Here is a 20,563-nt window from a genome sequence, read left to right as displayed (position 1 = left end):
AAGGGGATTGGCCAGTTTGGGATGGGAGGGATGAAAATTTCACTTTCTAGGGAAATAATTTTAGGCTTAGTTACACAGCATGGCAACACTATGATGAAGTATTACATCTATATTCACTATGTCTGCCAAGTTTTGGCCTGAAATATAACCCCTACTCTGTGTATTTTTCATCTTTCAAAATGTGAATGAAAGATTTCGTTGAAAGGTGTGGGTTCAAGGTCATAAATATAAGTTTGCTGGCCTGCCAAGAGTCAACTTCGTTGTATCCACAGCAGTTTTAAACTACAACTTGGGCTATCAGAAGGCATTACTCCTCACTACAATCAACGCTGGATCAATAGGCCTTCTGAACTTCTGCAGGAGAGCTCTAAAAACAACCTGTCCATAAAGAGGGGCATCTTGGACACCCTCTCATAAGAGATAATACCTGAAGAGGGGGCACCTCGGACCAGAAATTACAATAACCTTCTGACTTTCAGCAAGTCATGCATCTTTGTAAGATGGAAAAACTAATTACTTATTTTGATATGAAAAAGGGATAGAAAACATTTAATGACATACAGAAACTTACTTTATAGATTAGGAAGGCATTTTTGAAAAGGAATTCATTTGCCGGTGTCAAAGACACATGCATTTCTCAAAATGTGACTCGAAAAAATGGGAATGTGTCTTTGATGCCGAATGTTGAATTATCTGTATGCCTAATACAGGCCTATAGGCAGTGCTCTGTGACAATGATTACATATGACAGCAAGTGTTATTGTTTTGGGTTTGTTTTTAGTCTTGGTGTGGGAGCTGGCAACTCCAAAGTGTCATTTGTATGGGCACCCTTCGGCTCAGTTTGTGTTCATTCATTTTGGTACTGGTATTGGTACCTGCCCATCCTTACCACCGACAGGACCTGTTTGTTTATGTTTATCATCTGACAGCTGCTTGCAGTCATGATCTAGTGTTTATACCCATGTCAGATTTTAATCACCAGGTTTTCATAGAAAGAAGCATGCATTAGTAAATAATTTGCATGGTATGATATGCTTAAGCACTTGAAACTGGATAAGAAAATGGTGGAACCTTTGTGGTGAGGACCCAACAATTAGGTGTGATTTCAGTGAGATTTCAGTAAGAAGTTTATGGAAATTACAGTACAATTTATAGTATATATGGCTGATGAATAATGCTTTTTATGATATTTTATGCTGCTTTCAGTTGAGAGAAGTGCTTTATTAGGGACATTTTTTGTAAAATTACCCTCGTTGTTTTTTGGCAGGTCTAGAGGCTTTTTAGGGGGCATGCCAAACATTCATGGAAATTCGCTATTTGCATGAGTCTGTGTCCACTAACCCCCACGAATAAGAAGGCATAGGTGTACAATTTTTTTTTCAACTTATAATTTTATATTTAACCTTTTTTAATGTTGAGCCATGCACAACTGAAACTACATGAAAAAAAGTGCATATGGAAGGACTACTTATGATGAAGTCAGGAGTAGCAGAGATATATGTAGGAATGGTGCATGATATGTGTGAGGGCAGCATGACAGTGGTGAAGTATGTGGTAGGAGTGACAGATGGGCCAAGGTGGAAGTGAGATTACATCAATGTTTTGAGATCATTTTTATTGGCAGTGGTGATAATTCATAGACCAAGGAAACCAAGAGCAAGAGTCTCCATGGACTATAAAATTTGTAAAAGACATTGGGTCGCACTGTAAGACATTTCGCCGCCCAAGAACACATATTTGACAAGGGTTTCCTAGGAGTTGCGGGCATTTCCAAGAGTAGTTTTATGACCCTGGTGGTAGTTCGACCCTTCTTCTGTGCCATGAACCTGAAGAAACAATCATTAGAGCCTGACTGACCCCCTCTTTGACCTTTAGAAATAGCTGGTATGAGAAGCGAAAGTGTCTTGTAATACCAGCCATTGTGTTCTGTAGTTAAAAGTAAAGGGTTGAGGAGAGCTAGAGCTGTTGAGGTATACACTGAAGATAAAAGGAATGAAAGCCAGTAGGGGCAAAATGGAATACATGTATGTGAGTTGGAGGACTGCAGAACATTAAGGATGCAAAGATTAGAGCTGGAGAAGTCAGATGAGTTTAGATACCAGGAGTAAGCTGTTCAAATATTTGGAAGTATGGAAGAGAGGTGATGAAGAGAGCAGAGGCAGGGTGGAATTGGTGAACAGTCCCAAGAATGATTTGTGACATAAGGGTGCCAGTATGCGAAAGTTTACAAGATGGTAGGGAGACCAGCTACATGTATTGTTTGGAGATGGTATCCTTAATGAAAAGACTGAAGGCAAAGCTGGAGGTGGTGAACCATGTCCTTGTGGTGCAGCAATGGGTCAGCTGTGGGTAGATACGCTCATCATATGCCTGCTGGGTGTCAGCATTTTTTAGCACATTTGTCCATTTCAGCAAGATTTTTCTTTTTCATATCATCATAACTTGTTGAGCTTTGTATTTCTGAAGCTCCTTTCATAGTTACGCTTGAGCTTCGTTTCACCCCCTGAGTTTTCTGGCCCTTTATCACTGTTCTTGCTACCACCTGTCCTACTTCACCCATCATTGGCCTCACTAGCAGCAACAGATGACACAGATGTTCATGCTAAAATCTGCTATAAACAGCGAGAATGGTGCAAACACACAGTGCTCACATGCTCGGCATTGTATAAACAAACACTCGGTGCTGGCATCACAGTAGCAAAAAATCAAATCACTCGACTGCCAAACTTTATGTTTAGGTGCGTGAAACTTAAAACGGGGGATATTTGGAAGGTACCACGAAACCTTGTATTTGTGAATCTTGATCTTACATAACTCTGTGCACTGTAGGTCTTTTCTTGCCATTTTGTTTCTCCTGGCCTGCTCCTTCTGTTACAGTTTTACTTTTACTTTTATCTTTTACATAAACATTTGTACATTCCCCCTCTCAGGTGTTCCTCTGTTTTCAGGTATTGGCTGCACTTTTAATCAGCTGGGGAATGCAGGTGGTTTCTTCCTTGGGCCCCTGATGGTCCACATACCAGGAAACCATAGTAATTACTCAAGGAATGGAACCTATGACCTCACTCCAGATGAGATTAACATGCTGAGGAAAAGCATTCGAGACTACATGTGGATCAGTGAGTTTATGGCAGTTTTGCTTGTGGCTTGTGATTGTAAAGTGATAAGACATGGAAGGGAAATACTTTTAACATTAAGAAGTATTTTCCTTTGATGCCCATGCAAGAAGTGTTTGTGATTAGACAAGAGGTAGTGAGTTAATTTAGATATTTAGTGCCGTCCTACTCTAGCATAGTATGTTTTCTCATCTTGGATTTTTTTCTCTTTTTCTCATTACCTCCTTGGAACTACTTGTTTATTCCTGAGTCCTCTTTCTTTTGGAGATAGGATCACTGATGAGTATCATAGTAATTGCCAAGGACTTCTTATATCACAGAAAAGCAGTCTGTAATTTCCAAAGCGTCAAAAACAGTAAAGCTTAGAATCATCAGAGGTGCTGTAATATGACCATAATGGTGACTGTGGTGCTGCAGGTTTTGGCCTCTGCGCAGCGCTGTTCATTGGGGTGATTACATACTTCCCTGAGAAGCCGAGGAAGCCGCCCTCCCTCACCTCCTTCATCCATGAACAGCCATCGTCCTTCACTGAGGATATCAAGAGGCTGCTTAGGTAACTTGTAAATGTTATCATTTTTTTTATATATATTTTTTTTTAAGTTCTACTCCAACACCTTTTTTCCTCCTATTTTCTTTTCTTAAATGATTTTTTTCTTTTTCCTTTATTCATTCAAACCTCAATATCTGAAGATTTGACATTCATTGTTAAATATCTGCAGGTTATCCTGTGGATATCATTAGATTAAAGATTTGGGTAATTGGAGTAACTGGGTAATTGGGTAATTTGGGTAACTGCATGCCTCCCCCCCTCTTGCAGCCTCACCTCACATGACTTTCTAATCAAGCTCATCCCTATACTGTCCAAACCCCTTATGCAAGAGTTAACCAGCATCTTCACTCTTTCATCCCTCACGCTGGTAAACTCTGGAACAATCTTCCTTCATCTGTATTTCCTCCTGCCTACAACTTGAACTATTTCAAGAGGAGGGTAACAGGACCCCTCTGTGCTCTATTCAGGAGCAGTAAGTAGTGGCCTTTTTTTTTTTTCATTATTGTTTTCTTTTTTTTTTAACGCCCTTGAACAGTCTCCTTTTCTGTAAAAAAAAAAAAAAAAAAATTGTGAGGTTTATTGAGCACTTTTGTGGCCAGCCAAAGTACTTGCAGCACACCACGCCGCCACCCTGTGCACCTTCATTCTTACAGTAACCACACTAATGTTTGCTGTTGGACTAAAGCAAAGTTGGGGAAGACAAGATCTAAATCAACACAGGTCAACCTATGCGCAGTTTAGCACGTGACATATTGTGGACCATTCCCCCTCCTCTCTCCCTCTCCCTCTCCCTCTCTCACTTTCTCCCTGTCATTGGCTACACTCCATTTCTCCCTCTCCTGCTCTCCCTCCTTCCGTTCCTCTTCCTTTCTCTCTCTCTCTCTCTCTCTCTCTCTCTCTCTCTCTCTCTCTCTCTCTCTCTCTCTCTCTCTCTCTCTCTCTCTCTCTCTCTCTCTCTCTCTCTCTCTCTCTCGTAGACAAGTGCCAGGTCCTTCAAGTTGGAACGAGGAATAAGAAGTTCGATTACGAAATGCGCGGCGTTAAACTCAAAAGCGTTCAATGCGTCAAGGACTTGGGGGTCAAAATAGCGTCAAACCTCAAATTCTCACAGCAATGCATCGATGCAGCAAATAAAGCGAACAGAATGTTGGGCTTCATTAAAAGAAACTTTTTATTTAAGAATAAAGATGTAATACTCCCGCTCTACAACAGTTTAGTCAGACCCCACTTGGAATATGCGGTACAGTTTTGGTCTCCCTACCATGCAAAGGATATTGCTAAATTAGAAGGTGTTCAGCGTCAGACGAAAAATTATCCCTTCCTTGCGCAACAAATCCTCTGAAGAAAGGCTTTCTACCCTTAACATGTTCTCTCTTGAAAGCGTCGCCTCCGAGGAAAACTGATCGAATGTTTTAAAATACTTAATGGTTTCACGAATGTAGACAGATCAACATTGTTTATGATCGATGACACTTTGCGCAAGGAACAATGGCGTAAAACTCAGATGTAGACAAGTAAATTCAGACTGCACCAAATTTTTCTTCACCAACGTTGTAGTGCGAGAATGGAATAAGCTCCACCGTCAGTGGTCCAGTGTAACGATTGACTCCTTCAAAACTAAGCTCGACCGTCACTTCCTTCAACTTAATATCAACTAGAGTAGAAATGCAACGTTTTGGAGTCTTCTGATTAATGTAAAATCACTTAGGTTTAAGGACAGACCACCAAGTCTGGACCATGGGGTCTGTGTGGTCTGATTTTCTATGTAAATCTATGTAAATCTCTCTCTCTCTCTCTCTCTCTCTCTCTCTCTCTCTCTCTCTCTCTCTCTCTCTCTCTCTCTCTCTCTCTCTCTCTCTCTCTCTCTCTCTCTCTCTCTCTCTCTCTCTCTCTCTCTCTCTCTCTGAAACTTTGGAGCAAAAATGTATCTATAATGTAAATATTCTCTCTCTCTCTCTCTCTGAAACTTTGGAGCAAAAATGTATCTATAATGTAAATATTCTCTCTCTCTCTCTCTCTCTCTCTCTCTCTCTCTCTCTCTCTCTCTCTCTCTCTCTCTCTCTCTCTCTCTCTCTCTCTCTCTCTCTCTCTCTCTCTCTCTCTCTGAAACTATGGAGCAAAAATGTATCTATAATGAAAAAATTCTATCTGTCTCTCTCTCTCTCTCTCTCTCTCTCTCTCTCTCTCTCTCTCTCTCTCTCTCTCTCTCTGTAACTTTGGAGCAAAATGTATCTATAATGTAAATATTCTCTCTGTCTCTCTCTCTCTCTCTCTCTCTCTCTCTCTCTCTCTCTGAAACTTTGGAGCAAAAATGTATCTATAATGTAAATATTCTCTCTCTCTCTCTCTCTCTCTCTCTCTCTCTCTCTCTCTCTCTCTCTCTCTCTCTCTCTCTCTCTATATCTCTCTCTCTCTCTCTCTCTCTCTCTCTCTCTCTCTCTCTCTCTCTCTCTCTCTCTCTCTCTCTCTCTCTCTCTGAAACTTTGGAGCAAAAAGGTGTTTCAAGTGGGCAGCAGACATCGGCTAGTCTTCAACATTTGCTGGTGTCTCTGTTACCTAACTCCAAAAGATGTTGAGGTTTAGCATTGTAGTGTATTATTTCTGCCTCATCCTAACAACCACAACTAATGTGAGTTACTGATAAATGGATAATATAGGGAAAGTGTCTCAAATTTGCCTGTTTTTCATGTCAGTGAAGGACAATCTAAAGAAATTTGTGCCATTTCCATATCTCCTTGGTGACCAGTACAGTTGGAAGGGTATGGTAAGGGAAGGGAAACGGCACCATTTCTTCACCTTCTTTTTCTACAATAATTCCCTTTCATTCCATAGTAACAAGAATGTCTGGCTCTTGGTCATACCATACAGCATCACCCTAGGCATTAACGTGGCATGGTCCAGCGTGCTTGACATCAACTTGGCGCCTTTTGGCATTACTCAGGTGAGTATGTTAGTTGTTTTTACTACTAAAATATAAGGCTGTGGCAAAATTAGTTTGGCTCGCACTTTGTTACCTCACTGTTAATGCACTTCACTTAGGGATATGTTCACTTAATTGTTAGTGTTATAGTGGGTTACATAATTCGTTTGCTTTGGTATGCCCATTTCTGTCAAAATATGCATAATATCACTGGGTTGGTACGGCCAGTATTGTCCAATGCGTCTGTCTGTCTCTATCTATATCTTCGATACCCTGCTCTTTCACTGGAACTTCCCTCCAGTGGGTGGCCGTGGCAGAAGTGTCTCCATCTCTCCCTGTTCTGGCACTCCCTCTCAGCACACTCAGTCCTGCTACTTCCAACTCACTCTCTCCAATATTCACTCACCCTGTTGATTCTCCTCACAGGTGGTCTTCCCCTGACACCCCCTCCCTCAACCTCTCCCTCATATACTCTTCACAAAGTCATTCTCCTTCATTCTCATCATGTTCCCAAACCATCTCAATGTACCACACTTCACCCATTCAACCACTCCACAATCCACCCCTTTAGTGTCACAACCATACCAAACCTCTCATACACACTTTTATTACTTTCCATCACATCCTGAAACACCACATGCACCTCTTATATAACTCATTTCCCCTGCACATATTCTTAATTGCTGTGCTGCATTCCATGTCCATTGTGGAAATTATTCCATCTGTATATATTGTATATTTTGTTATTATTAATCTGATGCAATTCAGTTAAAATTAAGTAACAAGTGGTAGTAGTTAGTACCCCCCAAAACAATTAGAAGCGATGTGAAGAGTGTTTCAAACATAACCAAGATTCAATTGTCGACATGGCCTCTGCTGATGTGGCAACTGTTGTTAATGTGAGAGGCTGGATACCCAGCCTCTGGCTCTCTTGGCTACCAGACTCCATACGAAGCACATCTTCTCTGCACCACTAGAATTCTCACAACTTGAGAAATACCCTGAAAGAAAACCTGGGGGTGTATTCATCAAACCATTTACCACGCGTCTGGCTGGTAAGTTTTGCGGTATCTCCGCCCACCCAGTAAATTCGCATTCATCAACCATTTTCTGCACCCGTGGTAAGGCCAAAAGTTACCGCGGCTCCGAGCACCCATGAGTGAGTTACCACAGGCATGGTAAGTGGGTAAACACTGCCGCAGCTTATGTTCAGAGGCGATTTTGACCCCAAGTATATTTTTTCCTTGTGATGTACCCTACACCATCAGAAGCAGAAAAGCGTGCAGATTTAGGATCTGGGCTTATAAAAGTGATACGACGAAAACCAGCTGAGTACTAAGGAGTTGAAGGAAAATAAGTGCAAGAAAATGTGTACTCCCTATTCATTTAACTCTGATTTTCATATGTGTATTTTTACATTATTGTTACAATTGTATGCTAATGTGATGCAGAATTTTCTCAGGAAGATGATGGTGGTCTCAGTTTTTTTAAAAATGAGTGTTGGGGTCAGGAAACAGGGTGGGAGTGAGGTATGTGAAGTCGTCGGTGTTGGATGAACTGGGCACACCCACGGTCCCAGGCCGGCATCACTTGCCAGGGCCTTGGCGAGCAGTCTGTACAGTAGCAAAGCTTGCACATGATTGGCTATACCGAGCACAGCAGCACGTTGCTAGGGTAAAGGTTGCCACGGCGTTACCATTGCGTTCATGAATGCCGTGTTTGGAAGATACCACAGCCGTGGTAGCGCCCTGGTAAATGTAAGAGATACCAGAGGCGTGGCTGGTAAGGTTGATGAATCCAGCCCCTGGCTGTTAGCGTCAAATACCCAGACTAAGTCCAAGTACTCGTGTAGTGTGGCAACTATGCCTGATGAACGAGCCTCTCATAACCCACTTAGCCAGTGGGGTACCTCTGGCCGACTTGGTAAGGAGTGGCTCTCCCGTCACGCTGGTCGCGGGTTCAATCCCAGGCAGGCGGCGAATACCCTGATCTTGATTAATTTCTCGTGTGTTTCGATACACGCAGAGGACGTGTTGGAGAATAAGAGGAAATAGAAAAAGAAACTCCCGGGGCATGACACTCGCACCAGGCTTATTTGCCACGAGGAACCGAGCGGACCAGACCAGAGCCGTTTTGCTGCCAGCCAGCTCTACAATTACCTCCACTACATGGTCTCCTGAATCTCCGAAATCCCCAGCTAAGTGCCAGATTAGATTTGGCCAATTCTATTTTTGTCTTAACTTGAGGTAGGAGTGAGGGAGTACTTCAGGTGAATTCATATCCTTTGATTTTAATTGGTGATTAGCATTAACCTCCAAAGTTAAGGTTAGTTTTCCCACATCCATGTCTCTGATGCATACAACATACTTGGCAGGATAAAGGTGTTCCTTATGCCCCTCTTTACCTCCATGCTCACACTTTTTTCTCTCATAACTTACTCCACTGCATCTACTACCTGTCTGCCCTTCTCTGCTCTTTCCCTCACCTCACCTTCCATATTTCCATGCTTACATAAATTTTTCCCTTAATATAAACTCAGCCACCTCCTCCATCTCTCTTCTGTCAGGCTTATCCTACATTTTGTTGTGCTCTCTGTTCTAATTCTGTACAGCTTTTCAAAATCAATGGTCTGCTCTCTTGCCTTCTCAAATACCATAACCTTACTCTTTCCAGCATTCACTCTCAGCTTTCTCCTCTTACACACCCTGTTAAACTCATCCACTATCCTCTGCAGCATCCCCTCATTCTCTGCCAACAATACTGCATCAACTGCAAACAGGCCTGGTACCAATGACTCCATTGTACCTCTTACTTTCAGCCTTGGACCTAGTTCCCCCACTCTGGTTTTCATTTCTCTCATACAACTGTCCATGTACAGTCGTCCCTCAAATAGTACGGTTTCGGTTTTATACAGATTGTCATAGAAGTTTTTTTTAGGATTTTTAAATTTCCCGCTCGTTGCACCAAGTAGCCATGGCGTGAGTGGCAACACTGTTCTACCAGACTGCCACCCATGCGCATCCCCTCCACAACATCAGGAACACTGTTCTGCCAGATTGAAACCTATGCGTTTTCCCTAAATCCATGTGTGTGCACAACTTCAGCTATGCTTCTCCATCACCACATAACATGAACATGGGACCCAAGAGACAAGCCAAAACACCTGCTGAGAGCACCCCTGCCCCTGCCCCTCTCAGGGCAATATGGCTGGCGGAAGTGGCCAACAAGCACCGGAACCTCTCAGTGCAGCCCAAGCTGACTGCCAAGACCATCATCGCAGTGACCCTGGACGAGGACACCCGCAAGTTCCTGACGGAAGTGGGCCATCCTCATCCTGGTAACGGCAGCCTCCTCAAACTGCAGGAGATAACGAAGGACAACCAGCGCACAAAAGTCATCATCCGCAACTACCCGCACTACCTCCCCATCAACTACCTGGAGGACCACCCCTCCATTTGCTGGGCCGAGAGGAAAACCCAACGCAGCACGGGTGACCCCAGGAACCAGGTAATCGCCCTGTGGGTTGGAGAGGTGCCCAGGATTCTCCAGCTCCCAGGCATGAGGCCCTGCGTCATCGAAAGGTATGCTGGGAAGCCACCATTCTGCGGGAATTGCCGATGATGGGGCCACAGGGCCTGGCAATGCGACCGACGAATCAGGTGAGGTTTCTGTGTGGGGGAGCACAACACTGCCATGTGCAAGGGGAATATCCAACAGGGGGACTGCGTCATGCCCAAATGCCCCAATTGCCTCCAGGAGCACAACGCCTGGAACGGGAGATGCCCATGCGTCCCGACACCTGCCGCTCACAGGCCGAGGCTGCGACTCGGGCTCCCCCACCTCCACCACCCAACACTGAGGCGGCCTTCCCTCCGCATATCAAAGTGGCCCATCCTGGGTCAACCCGCACACAGACCCCCTGGATTCCGCAGGCAGACGTGAATCCACCACCTTCTCGGCCCCATCTCGTTCCGACTCCCACCAGGCCATCACCACCCGAGCCCTCCGCTCCTCCATCCCTCTTCCCCCTCCCTTCGCCCAGCCACGCCGCTCAGCCACTCCCTCGGAACACCCAGCCCTCCTTACCCCCCCCTTCTGGTTTCCAGCAAGGTGGAGGAGGAAGTCGTGGCCTTACGGACAGAAGTGCAGCATCTGAAAATGTCTCAGGCCACCCTTCAGAAAGAGAATCAGGACCTCCACCTAATGGTTGCGTTGCTGCAGAATGTGGAGAAGATGTCAGGAGTCAAGGCAATTTTGGCGCAAATACCTACCACCATCCCCGCTGCACAAGACTTGCTAATCATGCTCATCCCTATACTGTCCAAACCCCTTATGCAAGAGTTAACCAGCATCTTCACTCTTTCATCCCTCATGCTGGTAAACTCTGGAACAATCTTCCTTCATCTGTATCTCCTCCTGCCTATGACTTGAACTCTTTCAAGAGGAGGGTATCAGGACACCTCTCCTCCTGAAATTGACCTCTGATTTCGAACACTCCTTTAACCTCTGTTCTGGAGCAGTAAGTAGCGGGCTTTTTTTTTTTTTTTTTTTTTTTTTTTCATTACGCCCTTGCACTGTCTCCATAACTGTAAAAAAAAATATCAATGGCTCGCCCCCGCAGCAAATCTCGGTGCCCCCCGCCGTGCCTGTAGCCATGGAGACCGACACCAGCAACACCTAAGTGCCACCCACCCCGGAAATCTCAGCCCCACCCCAGCGCCACAGCCCACCCCTGGACTCCCATCACCGCGCCTCTCAGAGCGGAGGGGACGATCAGGTCAACCCAACCGTCTCTCTAACGGGGTCAGTGACACCAGCCCTGCCCAGCTACCCTCAGCCTCTTGCCCTCCCCCCAGGGGACGCCAGGGTACCCACCACGGCTGCCCGGGCCCGATGTGTGACGGATCTGATGCTCCTGCATTGGAACATCCACGGCTTAGTGAGCAAGGCTGTCAGTTTCCTGCAGTACATCAACACACGACACAGCTGTCATCATCCTCCAGGAGACGCTGGTGGGGGACGTCTTCACCATGAGGCTCGGGCAGCAATAACAGCTTTTCCATCAGCCTTCTGGGCCAGGGGGCTTGCAGGGCCTCATCACTCTTGTGAGGAAGGACCTCCCGACCACTTTGAAGCAGGATCCATGCCATCTCAGGGCCTTGGTGGACTCCCTCTGCGTCACACTGCACCTTAGTGGCGCCAGCACAATGGACATCTACAACGTGTACTGCCGGCAGAGGGCACAGTTCAATCTGCAGCCTCTCCTGGAGCATGATGCTGGGCAGCCAGCCTTCCTCAGTGGTGACTTCAACGCACACCACCCTCTCCTGGAGCCTTGGGGGAGCGGCGTCGTAAACCAGCAAGGGCGGCACTTAACACAGCTACTTGAAGACTTCCCACTGTTAGTCCTTCATGGCGATCCGCAGCCCACTCACATCGTTTGGGGAAGAGTGGACCTCACTCTTATGGTAAACGGCGGCGGCCAGTCTCTCCCCGTTTGACTTATCCTCGAGCTCCTGAGCGATCACTGGGCGCAGGAAATAACTCTTAGTGTAGCTGGGCAAGAGCGAGCCGCCCCGCCACTTCGGAGAAAATGGGTGATGTGCAAGGCCAACTGGCAGCTCTTAACGGCCCATCTCGACGCCTGGTACTCTGATTATCGCATTCCGGACTCCGTGCAGCGGTTTACAGACGACCTGACTATGGCCATCCAGGCCGCAGCTGACGCCTCAATGCCAACTCACGCCGGGAGGAAGCTTAACCTTCACAAGAAATATCTGTGGTACTACAACAAGAGAGTGCAGCTCCTCACACAGATGACTCGGCACCTCACCCAGACTTACCGCGCTACACGACGGGAGGAGGACAAGGCCAACCTTTGGAAGTGGGCCGTTTATGCCCAGTAGCACCTCAACCTCATCCACAAGGAGAAGTGGCTCCATCACATGGGCGAGCTCAATAACACCACCAACTTGATGTGTGTCATGTTACAGGCGACCCTCTGTTGCAGCTCTTCAACATGTCCTTCGCGCAGGGCCGTGCTCCCCGAGGCGTGGACTAAGGCCAACATCGTCCCCATCCCGAATCCGCACGAGACCGACAAATTCCGCCCCATCAGCCTCACTCCTGTCATCTGCAAGATACTTGAACGTGTCCTCCTACATCGTCTCCTTTACAAAATGGGGCACTTGACCCTGGGGTGAATGGCTTTGTCCGGCACCGCAGCTCTGCGAACTGCCTGGCTAATTATGTAGCCAACACGCAGGCCAAAACAGCTGTCTTCATTGACATAGAGAAGGCGTTTGACAGGGCACAGCCACTTGTCATTCTCGAGGAGTTGACCAGACTAGGGGTCAAAGGTAAGCTGTTGCAGTGGATCCAACATTATCTCACTGACAGGAAGGCCCGGGTCATCTTCCAAGGTGCACCGTCCGCTTACCACACACTAGAGAACGGGACGCCGCATGGAGAAGTCATAAGCCCAACCCTGTTTAGCGTCCTTATGAACGCCCAGGCCACCCTTCCATACCCAGCTGAGACATAACACATTGGTTATGCTGACGATGTTGTCCTCCAAACCACTGGGAGGAATTCCACCGCCAGCATGCAAGAATCCCTTGATCTCCTTGCAGACAAATGTGAGGAAATTGGCTTCATGATATCGGAGGCCAAAACTAAAGCGATGGCGAAGACACATCACACTCCTCTGGCCAAACTTCAACTGCAGGGTCAAAACCTGGACTGGGTGGCCACTCATCGCTACCTCGGCGTAATTGTGTCTCGCACCAACAACACCAAGGCCGAGGTGCAACACCTGCGGAAAAATGTCGCTTCCTCAACAGGGTCATCAGAGCGATGTCATGGGGGCGTCGGGCGCTGTCCTCCTCACAGCTTACAAGTCCTTGGTACGTACTCTGATTGACTACGCCAGCCCAGTGCTCATCATCATCTCATCAAGCGATGCCAAAGTCCTGGAATCCATCCAGAATGATGCACTGAGGATTGTGTTCGGCTCCCCGAGGTAGACGAAGACGGACAACCCCCAGGGAGGCAGGTGTGGCGCCGCGTTTGTGTGCTCAGCGAGGAACGGTGATGAGCAGCCCGCCCTCGCCCCACCTGTCACCTCGGCTGTCAGGCTCATAGATTATTTGTCCTCCACACAGGTGGAGCTAACAGCCATACAAATAGCACTCAGCCATGCCCACACCTCACACGACCACAATGTGCTAATTCACACCGACTCCATGACCGCCATCACGACACTCCATGCTCAACACTGCGAAAACCCACACCTGTTGAACGGCATCTTAACAACAGCTGCAGCCATTCAAGACATGGGCAGGTGCATCATCATCAACTGGATCCCCTCTCACGTTGGCATCTCCGGAAATGATGCAGCAGACTTTTTGGCAAAACAGGGCGCCTAAGCTCAGGAGGTGGAATTCAACGTCAACCCTGCGCCAACTCAAAGGTAGTCTGCGACGGCAGGCAGAGGCACGACAGCTCCAGCATGCGAGGGAGGTCCAAAGAGGTGACAGCGTCAGTGCTCGGTGGCATGGCGGGCTGCAGCTGGGCCCCAATCTCCGTGAAGCTGCGGTGTTACGCCGCTGTCAAGTGGTGAGGTCATGAATCTCTCTGGGCTATCTCTACAATTGGCAGGTCGGGCTCACGACATCTGAGATTGCCGCTGCTACCTGTGTGCAGCGCCTGACAGCCACACCTTTGACCATTATCTCCATGACTGTCTGTGCGTGCATGACCTCAGAGTACAGTGTCCAGTGCCCACACCAACACTTAACAGACCTTGCTAATCACTTCCTTAACATACTCCTGCAAACACTCGCCGAATATGCTGCCTTCTGTGCCGCTGGTGCAGGGACTCTGTAATTGTATTTGTAGGCTATACTGTCTAACATTGTACTGTAGCGTGTCAAGACTGGGCCATCAAGGGCCGTGAAGTCTTTTTCACAGATGTGTTTGTTTTGTGTATGAAAGTTTCAATCTCTCTCTCTCTCTCTCTCTCTCTCTCTCTCTCTCTCTCTCTCTCTCTCTCTCTCTCTCTCTCTCTCTCTCTCCCCCCTCATTTTTTCATTATTGCGACAATTCTTTCCTCTCGAGTGTGCTGAGGGCATCACAGGATTCATGTGACCCCAGTTTTCATACACATTAATCACCACAACATTCAATGCATGTTTTCAATGCATGTTGTGTATTCTTTAGTTATTGCTATGTTGCATTCTTTTTCTAATGGCAAACTATTTTTCTTTTAAATTGCAGTTCAGTATTGTTTTTGTTTTATTCTTGCATGTGAATGGGGATAGGGGGTGTAGCAGTGCAAACGCTGTCTAACCTCCCCCCTAACACCCGTCACACCTACCTGAATAAGGTCAGCAAACACGCCACGACCCAAGTCATGTCATTTTTCATGGTTGGCAACCAAAATCGCAAGCATACCGAAGAGTTTTGACGTGGTCTGGCCGTGTTTGGAGGTGCTACGAAGTTGGCGTGGCCGGACTCTGTCAACCTTTTCACTACGGCCGTGCGAAAACAGCGCTCCGCTCCGTATCCGGGCTGGCCACATGCACCAAATTTGAAATGTCACTGCTGAACATAACAAGTTGTAAGACATAAAATCAACATAATCATCATGTACTATTTATAAAAATATGGAGAATTAAATGGTGCCAGTAAAAAGACATAAATTATTTTATATTTTGTGATGTATGCATAAATAAACAGAGAAATTTGCATTATGTGTAGATGACATGTATCTGCTGAATTGTACTTCCTTATATTAGTTGTGATAAACAAATAGATTTGTGGAGGAAAGTGGAGGAGACGGAAGGGAAGGACACAGACGTAAATCATGGAAAATATCCCACAGCTTCACCGGCAATGCACACAGATTTCACAGAGTAAAAGGTTGAAAGGCCATCCTCCTGGAGGTGGGTCTTGTGTGTGTGTGTGTGTGTGTGTGTGTGTGTGTGAGAGAGAGAGAGAGAGAGAGAGGGTGGTCAAAAGATTGACACCTCACTGATATGAAGAGACACACACACACACACATATACACACACCAGAGCGGGAAGGACGTGCGCCGTGTCGTCTGTTTGCCAGTTATTTATAGGGTCAGGGGTGTGCTCAGGCCCATCTCCTGTCCATGCAAGTATTAAAAAAAGCTGGTGTAGAATGAGTGATGAGTGATGAGGGGTGGCAGACACGGAATAGAAGAGGGAGAGGAATTGGAACAAGGCAGAAAATGCGGGAAGAAGCTATGGGAGGCCCAGATAGTGATGAATGTTCTGGAACCAGTGAGCCAGGTTTCGTAGGATTTGGGGGTTCAGAATCATCTGCTGTGTACAGAAGAGTGTTGTTAGTGGAGAAAAAACTAAACACGTGGATCGAAAGAGTGAAGTCCATGGAAGAGGAGGATGAACAAGGTAAGAAATCACACAGCGAATTACGGTCAAGAGTGAGAAGTTTGGAAGACAGGGATAAAAAACTGGTTCAGGAAAATGAGAAGTTGAAAGAGCAGTTGGCGAAATATGAAAAAATGGTAAAGGAAGGACTAGAAGTCGTAAGAAAGGAAAATGAAGACCTGAAAGAGATAATGGGCAAGGAAGAAAGAGTAAGGGAGGAAGTATTGGGTGAAATAAAGACATAGAAAATAGAACATGAAAAAGCTGACATGGACTTCCAGGAAATAATTGAAAACCAGCTAAAAAAGAGAAGGAAAATGTAGAAAAAGAGGTGGTCAAGGCCATAAAAAGGAATGAAGATTTAGTGAGAGATGTAGCGGATAAGAAAAAGAGTTATAATATTCGGAATGAAAGAGAAAAACATCACATATAAACCAAGAAGAGATAAGCTCTTCTCAGTGAAAGACTTATTGAAAAACTTAAATGACAAGGAAATACAAAGCCTTGAGGAGGAGGTGGAAGAGATTATAAGGATGGGCCCCTACATAGAAGGAAAAACAAGGCCAGTTAAATTAAGACTAAAATCACAAAAGGTAACTGAGGAAATATTATACAGAACAACTAAACTAAGGGAAATAGACGAATGTAAGGAAATATACATAAAGAACAATATAAATGAAGAAGAAAGGAAGAAATGGAATGAATTGCAAGCAGAGGCAAAAGAGAGAAATAATGCATGATCAGAAGAGGAAAAAGAGATATTTTTTTGGAGAGTTATGAGAGACAGAATAAAGAAATGGTACTTAAGGGAAAAGCCAAAAGAGAACAGAAGCTAGGTAAGATCGAAACAGAAAAGGGACTGAGTGTGATGTATACAAATGTAGATGGGATAATATCTAGAAAACTGGAACTACAAGACTACTTAAAGGAAAAAGACCCCGAGATTGTATGCTTAATGGAAACAAAGCTGAATGAGGTCATTCAAATAATGTTTGATAATAATTACAATGTATGGAAGAAGGATAAAAAGCGTAAAGGTGGTGGAGGAGTGATGATGATGATGATGAAGGAGGTATTAGCGAAATCAGTTGTGTATGGAGAAGGAAAGGCGGAAATAGTGAGTGTTAATCTGGAGAACGAAAACAGAGAAATGATGACGATAATAGCAACCTATGTACCACCAAGAACAAACTCATGGAATAAAGAAGAACATGAGACCATGATTGAAGATACCATTTAGAGTTTGAGTAAATTACTCAAAGCAAACAAAAGTCTTGTTAGTTGGAGACTTCAACTGTAAGGAGGTAAATTGGGAAATATTTGAAAGTGGAGGTAGTGAAACGGCATGGGGGGAAAGATTTTTAAGATTGACTATGGAGAATTTGATGATGCAGTGGGTGACGGAAAACACAAGATACAGAAATGACGATGAACCGGCGAGACTGGACCTGGTACTAACAAAGGGAATGCACTTGGTTAATGAATTAAGGTATGGGTGCCCCCTGGGAAAGAGTGATCACGTGATATAGAAAACAGAGGAGGAAGGCACTGAGGGGGACGAATTACATTAAAGAAACAGGTGAAACTATAGGAAGGCAGACATGGAAAATCTTAAGAAATACTATGGTAAGCTAGACTGGGAAAAGTTGAGGAGAAAAAGTGAGGTGCAGGAAAAGTATGATATTTTTAGGGAGGAGTATGAAGCAGTATGAAAGATCTTTGAGAAACTTTGAGCAGGCAAGGAGGGAGTGTCTGGATAGAGAAAGTTGGAAGCTCTTCTGCCGTGGCCATCCCCTGGTGGGAGCTCCTAGGAGCAGGTGTCGATGAAGTGATGATGATGATGAGTATGAAACAGGAGTTATAAAGTATGTACCATTATATAAACCCAAAGAAAAAGGAAAAAAGGATTGGTTTAATTCAAAATGTGCAGTTGCAAAGGAGAAAAAAGAGGCAAAGCATGGAAGAGATTGAAAAGAAATAAGAATCAAAGGAATAAAGAAGATTTTAAGATAGCAAGAAATGAATACATTAAAATAAGGAGAGAAGAAGAGAAAGGATATGAAAAGGATATTGTCAAAAAGGGCAAGGAAGAACCTAAACTGTTTTATAGATTCATAAATTAAAAAATTAAACCAAGGGAAAGAATAAAAAGACTGAGAGATAGAAATAAGATAATTGAAGGTCCTAAAGACATGACTGAGCTGCTAAACAAGAGCTTCCAGCAAGCTTTTACAAAAGAATCACAATTCATTGAACCACAAGATGACAAAATAAATGTTTATAAGGATGAAGTCATAATAAATAAAGAGGAGATATATAAAATAATGGAGGAACTGGAAGAGAGGAAAGCAGTAGGACTGGATGGAGTCTCGGGTTTTATATTGAAAGAATGCAGAAATCAGCTGATTGGACCGATATATGATATAAAATGTTCAATAGCAACTGGTAGACTACCAAAGGAATGGTGGAGGGCTGCAGTGGTCCCTATATATAAAAGCAGAAAAAAGGAAGAACCCCTGAACTACAGACCAGTATCACTGACCAGTGTAGTTTGTAAAATATGCGAGAAAGTGATAAAGAAACAATAGACAAAATTTCTAGAACATAATTTAATTACAGAAAAACAGTATGGCTTTAGAAAAAGGCACTCATGTGTAACATTTATTTCTCTTTTACTCAAGAGTGACAGACATAATACAGGAGAGGGACGGATGGGTAGATTGCGTGTACTTGGACCTGAAGAAGGCTTTGGATAAAGTTCCACACACAAGATTACTGTGGAAGCTGGAAAATAAAGGAGGTTTGAAAGGGAAAATGAAGAACTGGATGGAAAGTTACTCAAGGAGAAGAGAGATGAGAACAGTGGTAAGGGACATGAAATCGGAATGGATAATTGTAGATAATGAGTGCCGCAAGGATCGGTATTGACACCAATACTTTTCCTAGTATATATAAATATGCCAGAGAAAGTAAGCAATTATATGAGCCTGTTTGCAGACGATGCAAAACTGCTGAGACATATAAGAAACTGACATTCTGCAAGAGGATCTGAATAAGATTTGGGACTGGAGTATGAAATGGGAGATGGAGTTCAATGTGAAGAAATGTCATGTAATGGAAATGGGAAAGAGTGGAGACCAAAATGGACATATAGAATGGGAGATGGAGAAATATTAATAAAAGTTCAAGAAGAGAGATCTGGGAGTGACAATACAGGATAATCAACAGCCTGAGAGTCATGTTAATAGGATATTTGGTGATACGTACAGAATGGTAAGAAATATAGGATTAGCATTCCACCACATGCATAAGGATATGACGAAAAAGATAATAACCACTATGACTAGACCAAAATTGGAGTATGCAGAAATGGTGTAGTCTGCCCATAAGAAGAAACACATAAAAAAACTAGAAAGAATACAAAGGATGGCAACGAAAATGGTTCCAGAACTGGAGGGATTATCATATGAAGAAAGGTTAAGTTAAAGGAAATGGACCTACCAACACTGGAACAAAGAAGAGAAAGGGGAGACCTAATACACATTTATAAACTATTGATTAAAATGGAGGAAGTAGACAATGAGAAGTTACAACTAAGAGAAGGAAGAAACATCAGCAACACACGAGGCCACAGTAAAAAGTTGAGGAAAGGAAGATGCCTGAGAGACATAAAGAAATATAGCTTCCCGCAAAGAAACGTAGAGGTTTGGAACAGACTAATTGAGGGTATGGTATCAGCGAAGAGTGTGCACAACTGTAAGGAAAAGCTAGACAAATACAGATATGGAGATGGGACCACACGAGCGTAAGCCCAAGCCCTGTAAAACTACAAGTAGGTAAATACAACTAGGTAAATACACACTTCAGGGAGGAGGTAGAAAGGAAGAAAGAAAGAAAACAGAGATGGTGAGATGGGTGTGAGGGTGAGGCAGGGAGGGGAGGCCGCAACTCCCATGTCCCCGAGCTGAGGTAGTGGTGAAACAATGCACTAGCCAGCCACTTGGCAACTCGAAGGAAGAGGAACTCCACACACATACACATATAATTTCTTTCTTGTTGTTTTTGTTATTTTCTGATAGAATTGATTGTTACTGTCAAGTACAAATGAGCGCAAGACACACTTATGTTCTTACACAATAATAACATTGAAAGTCAAATAAGACACCGTATCATATACGACCTACATCCTAAAAATCATCGTACAATATCCGGGAAGAAATAACTCTTATGCTGGCTAAAGCGAGGAGCCGGGACGCAGTATACACGTCCTCGGATTTGGCACGGGGCACGCAAGGACGCAGTATACGCGTCCTCGTTTTGAAGGGGTTAAGCTCTTTTTCAAGCCTTATTCACCACAATGATCAAAATTATGTCCATGAGAAAAAGCATCATATCTTAACCATAAGTGAAAGGTCTGTGTCTTTGAAATACACCACTGAGGTCTGAATTAAACCCTATTACATTATTATACATTTAGCCCTCAATTTACCATGGGGTTTGGTTTTGACAAGCAGGTCATAAGTCAAATTGATTGTGAGCCAAAATTTACATTAAACATGAA

General features: G+C 44.5%; 1 protein-coding gene and 1 long non-coding RNA gene across 4 annotated transcripts in view; one reads left to right on the top strand and one right to left on the bottom strand.

The window, feature by feature from the left end:
* The window catches only part of LOC127005565 (solute carrier family 49 member 4 homolog), a 119,554-nt gene that overhangs the window by 73,964 nt on the left and 25,027 nt on the right, over positions 1–20,563 (top strand). For all 3 annotated transcript variants that reach the window (XM_050874503.1, XM_050874502.1, XM_050874501.1), the window contains 3 exons: positions 2,949–3,119; positions 3,534–3,669; positions 6,499–6,607. In XM_050874503.1, the coding sequence (XP_050730460.1) occupies positions 2,949–3,119; positions 3,534–3,669; positions 6,499–6,607 (416 nt within the window). The remainder of the gene's footprint in view (positions 1–2,948; positions 3,120–3,533; positions 3,670–6,498; positions 6,608–20,563) is intronic.
* LOC127005567 (uncharacterized) overlaps positions 1–20,563 on the bottom strand; it is a 31,474-nt gene that overhangs the window by 1,850 nt on the left and 9,061 nt on the right. The window lies entirely within an intron of this gene.

Source organism: Eriocheir sinensis, chromosome 30 (assembly GCF_024679095.1).
Source record: "Eriocheir sinensis breed Jianghai 21 chromosome 30, ASM2467909v1, whole genome shotgun sequence".
In the NCBI taxonomy this organism is placed as follows: Eukaryota; Metazoa; Arthropoda; class Malacostraca; order Decapoda; family Varunidae; genus Eriocheir; species Eriocheir sinensis.
The sequence above is the reverse complement of the archived record's forward strand: the minus strand, read 5'-3'. Positions and strand labels throughout refer to the sequence as shown.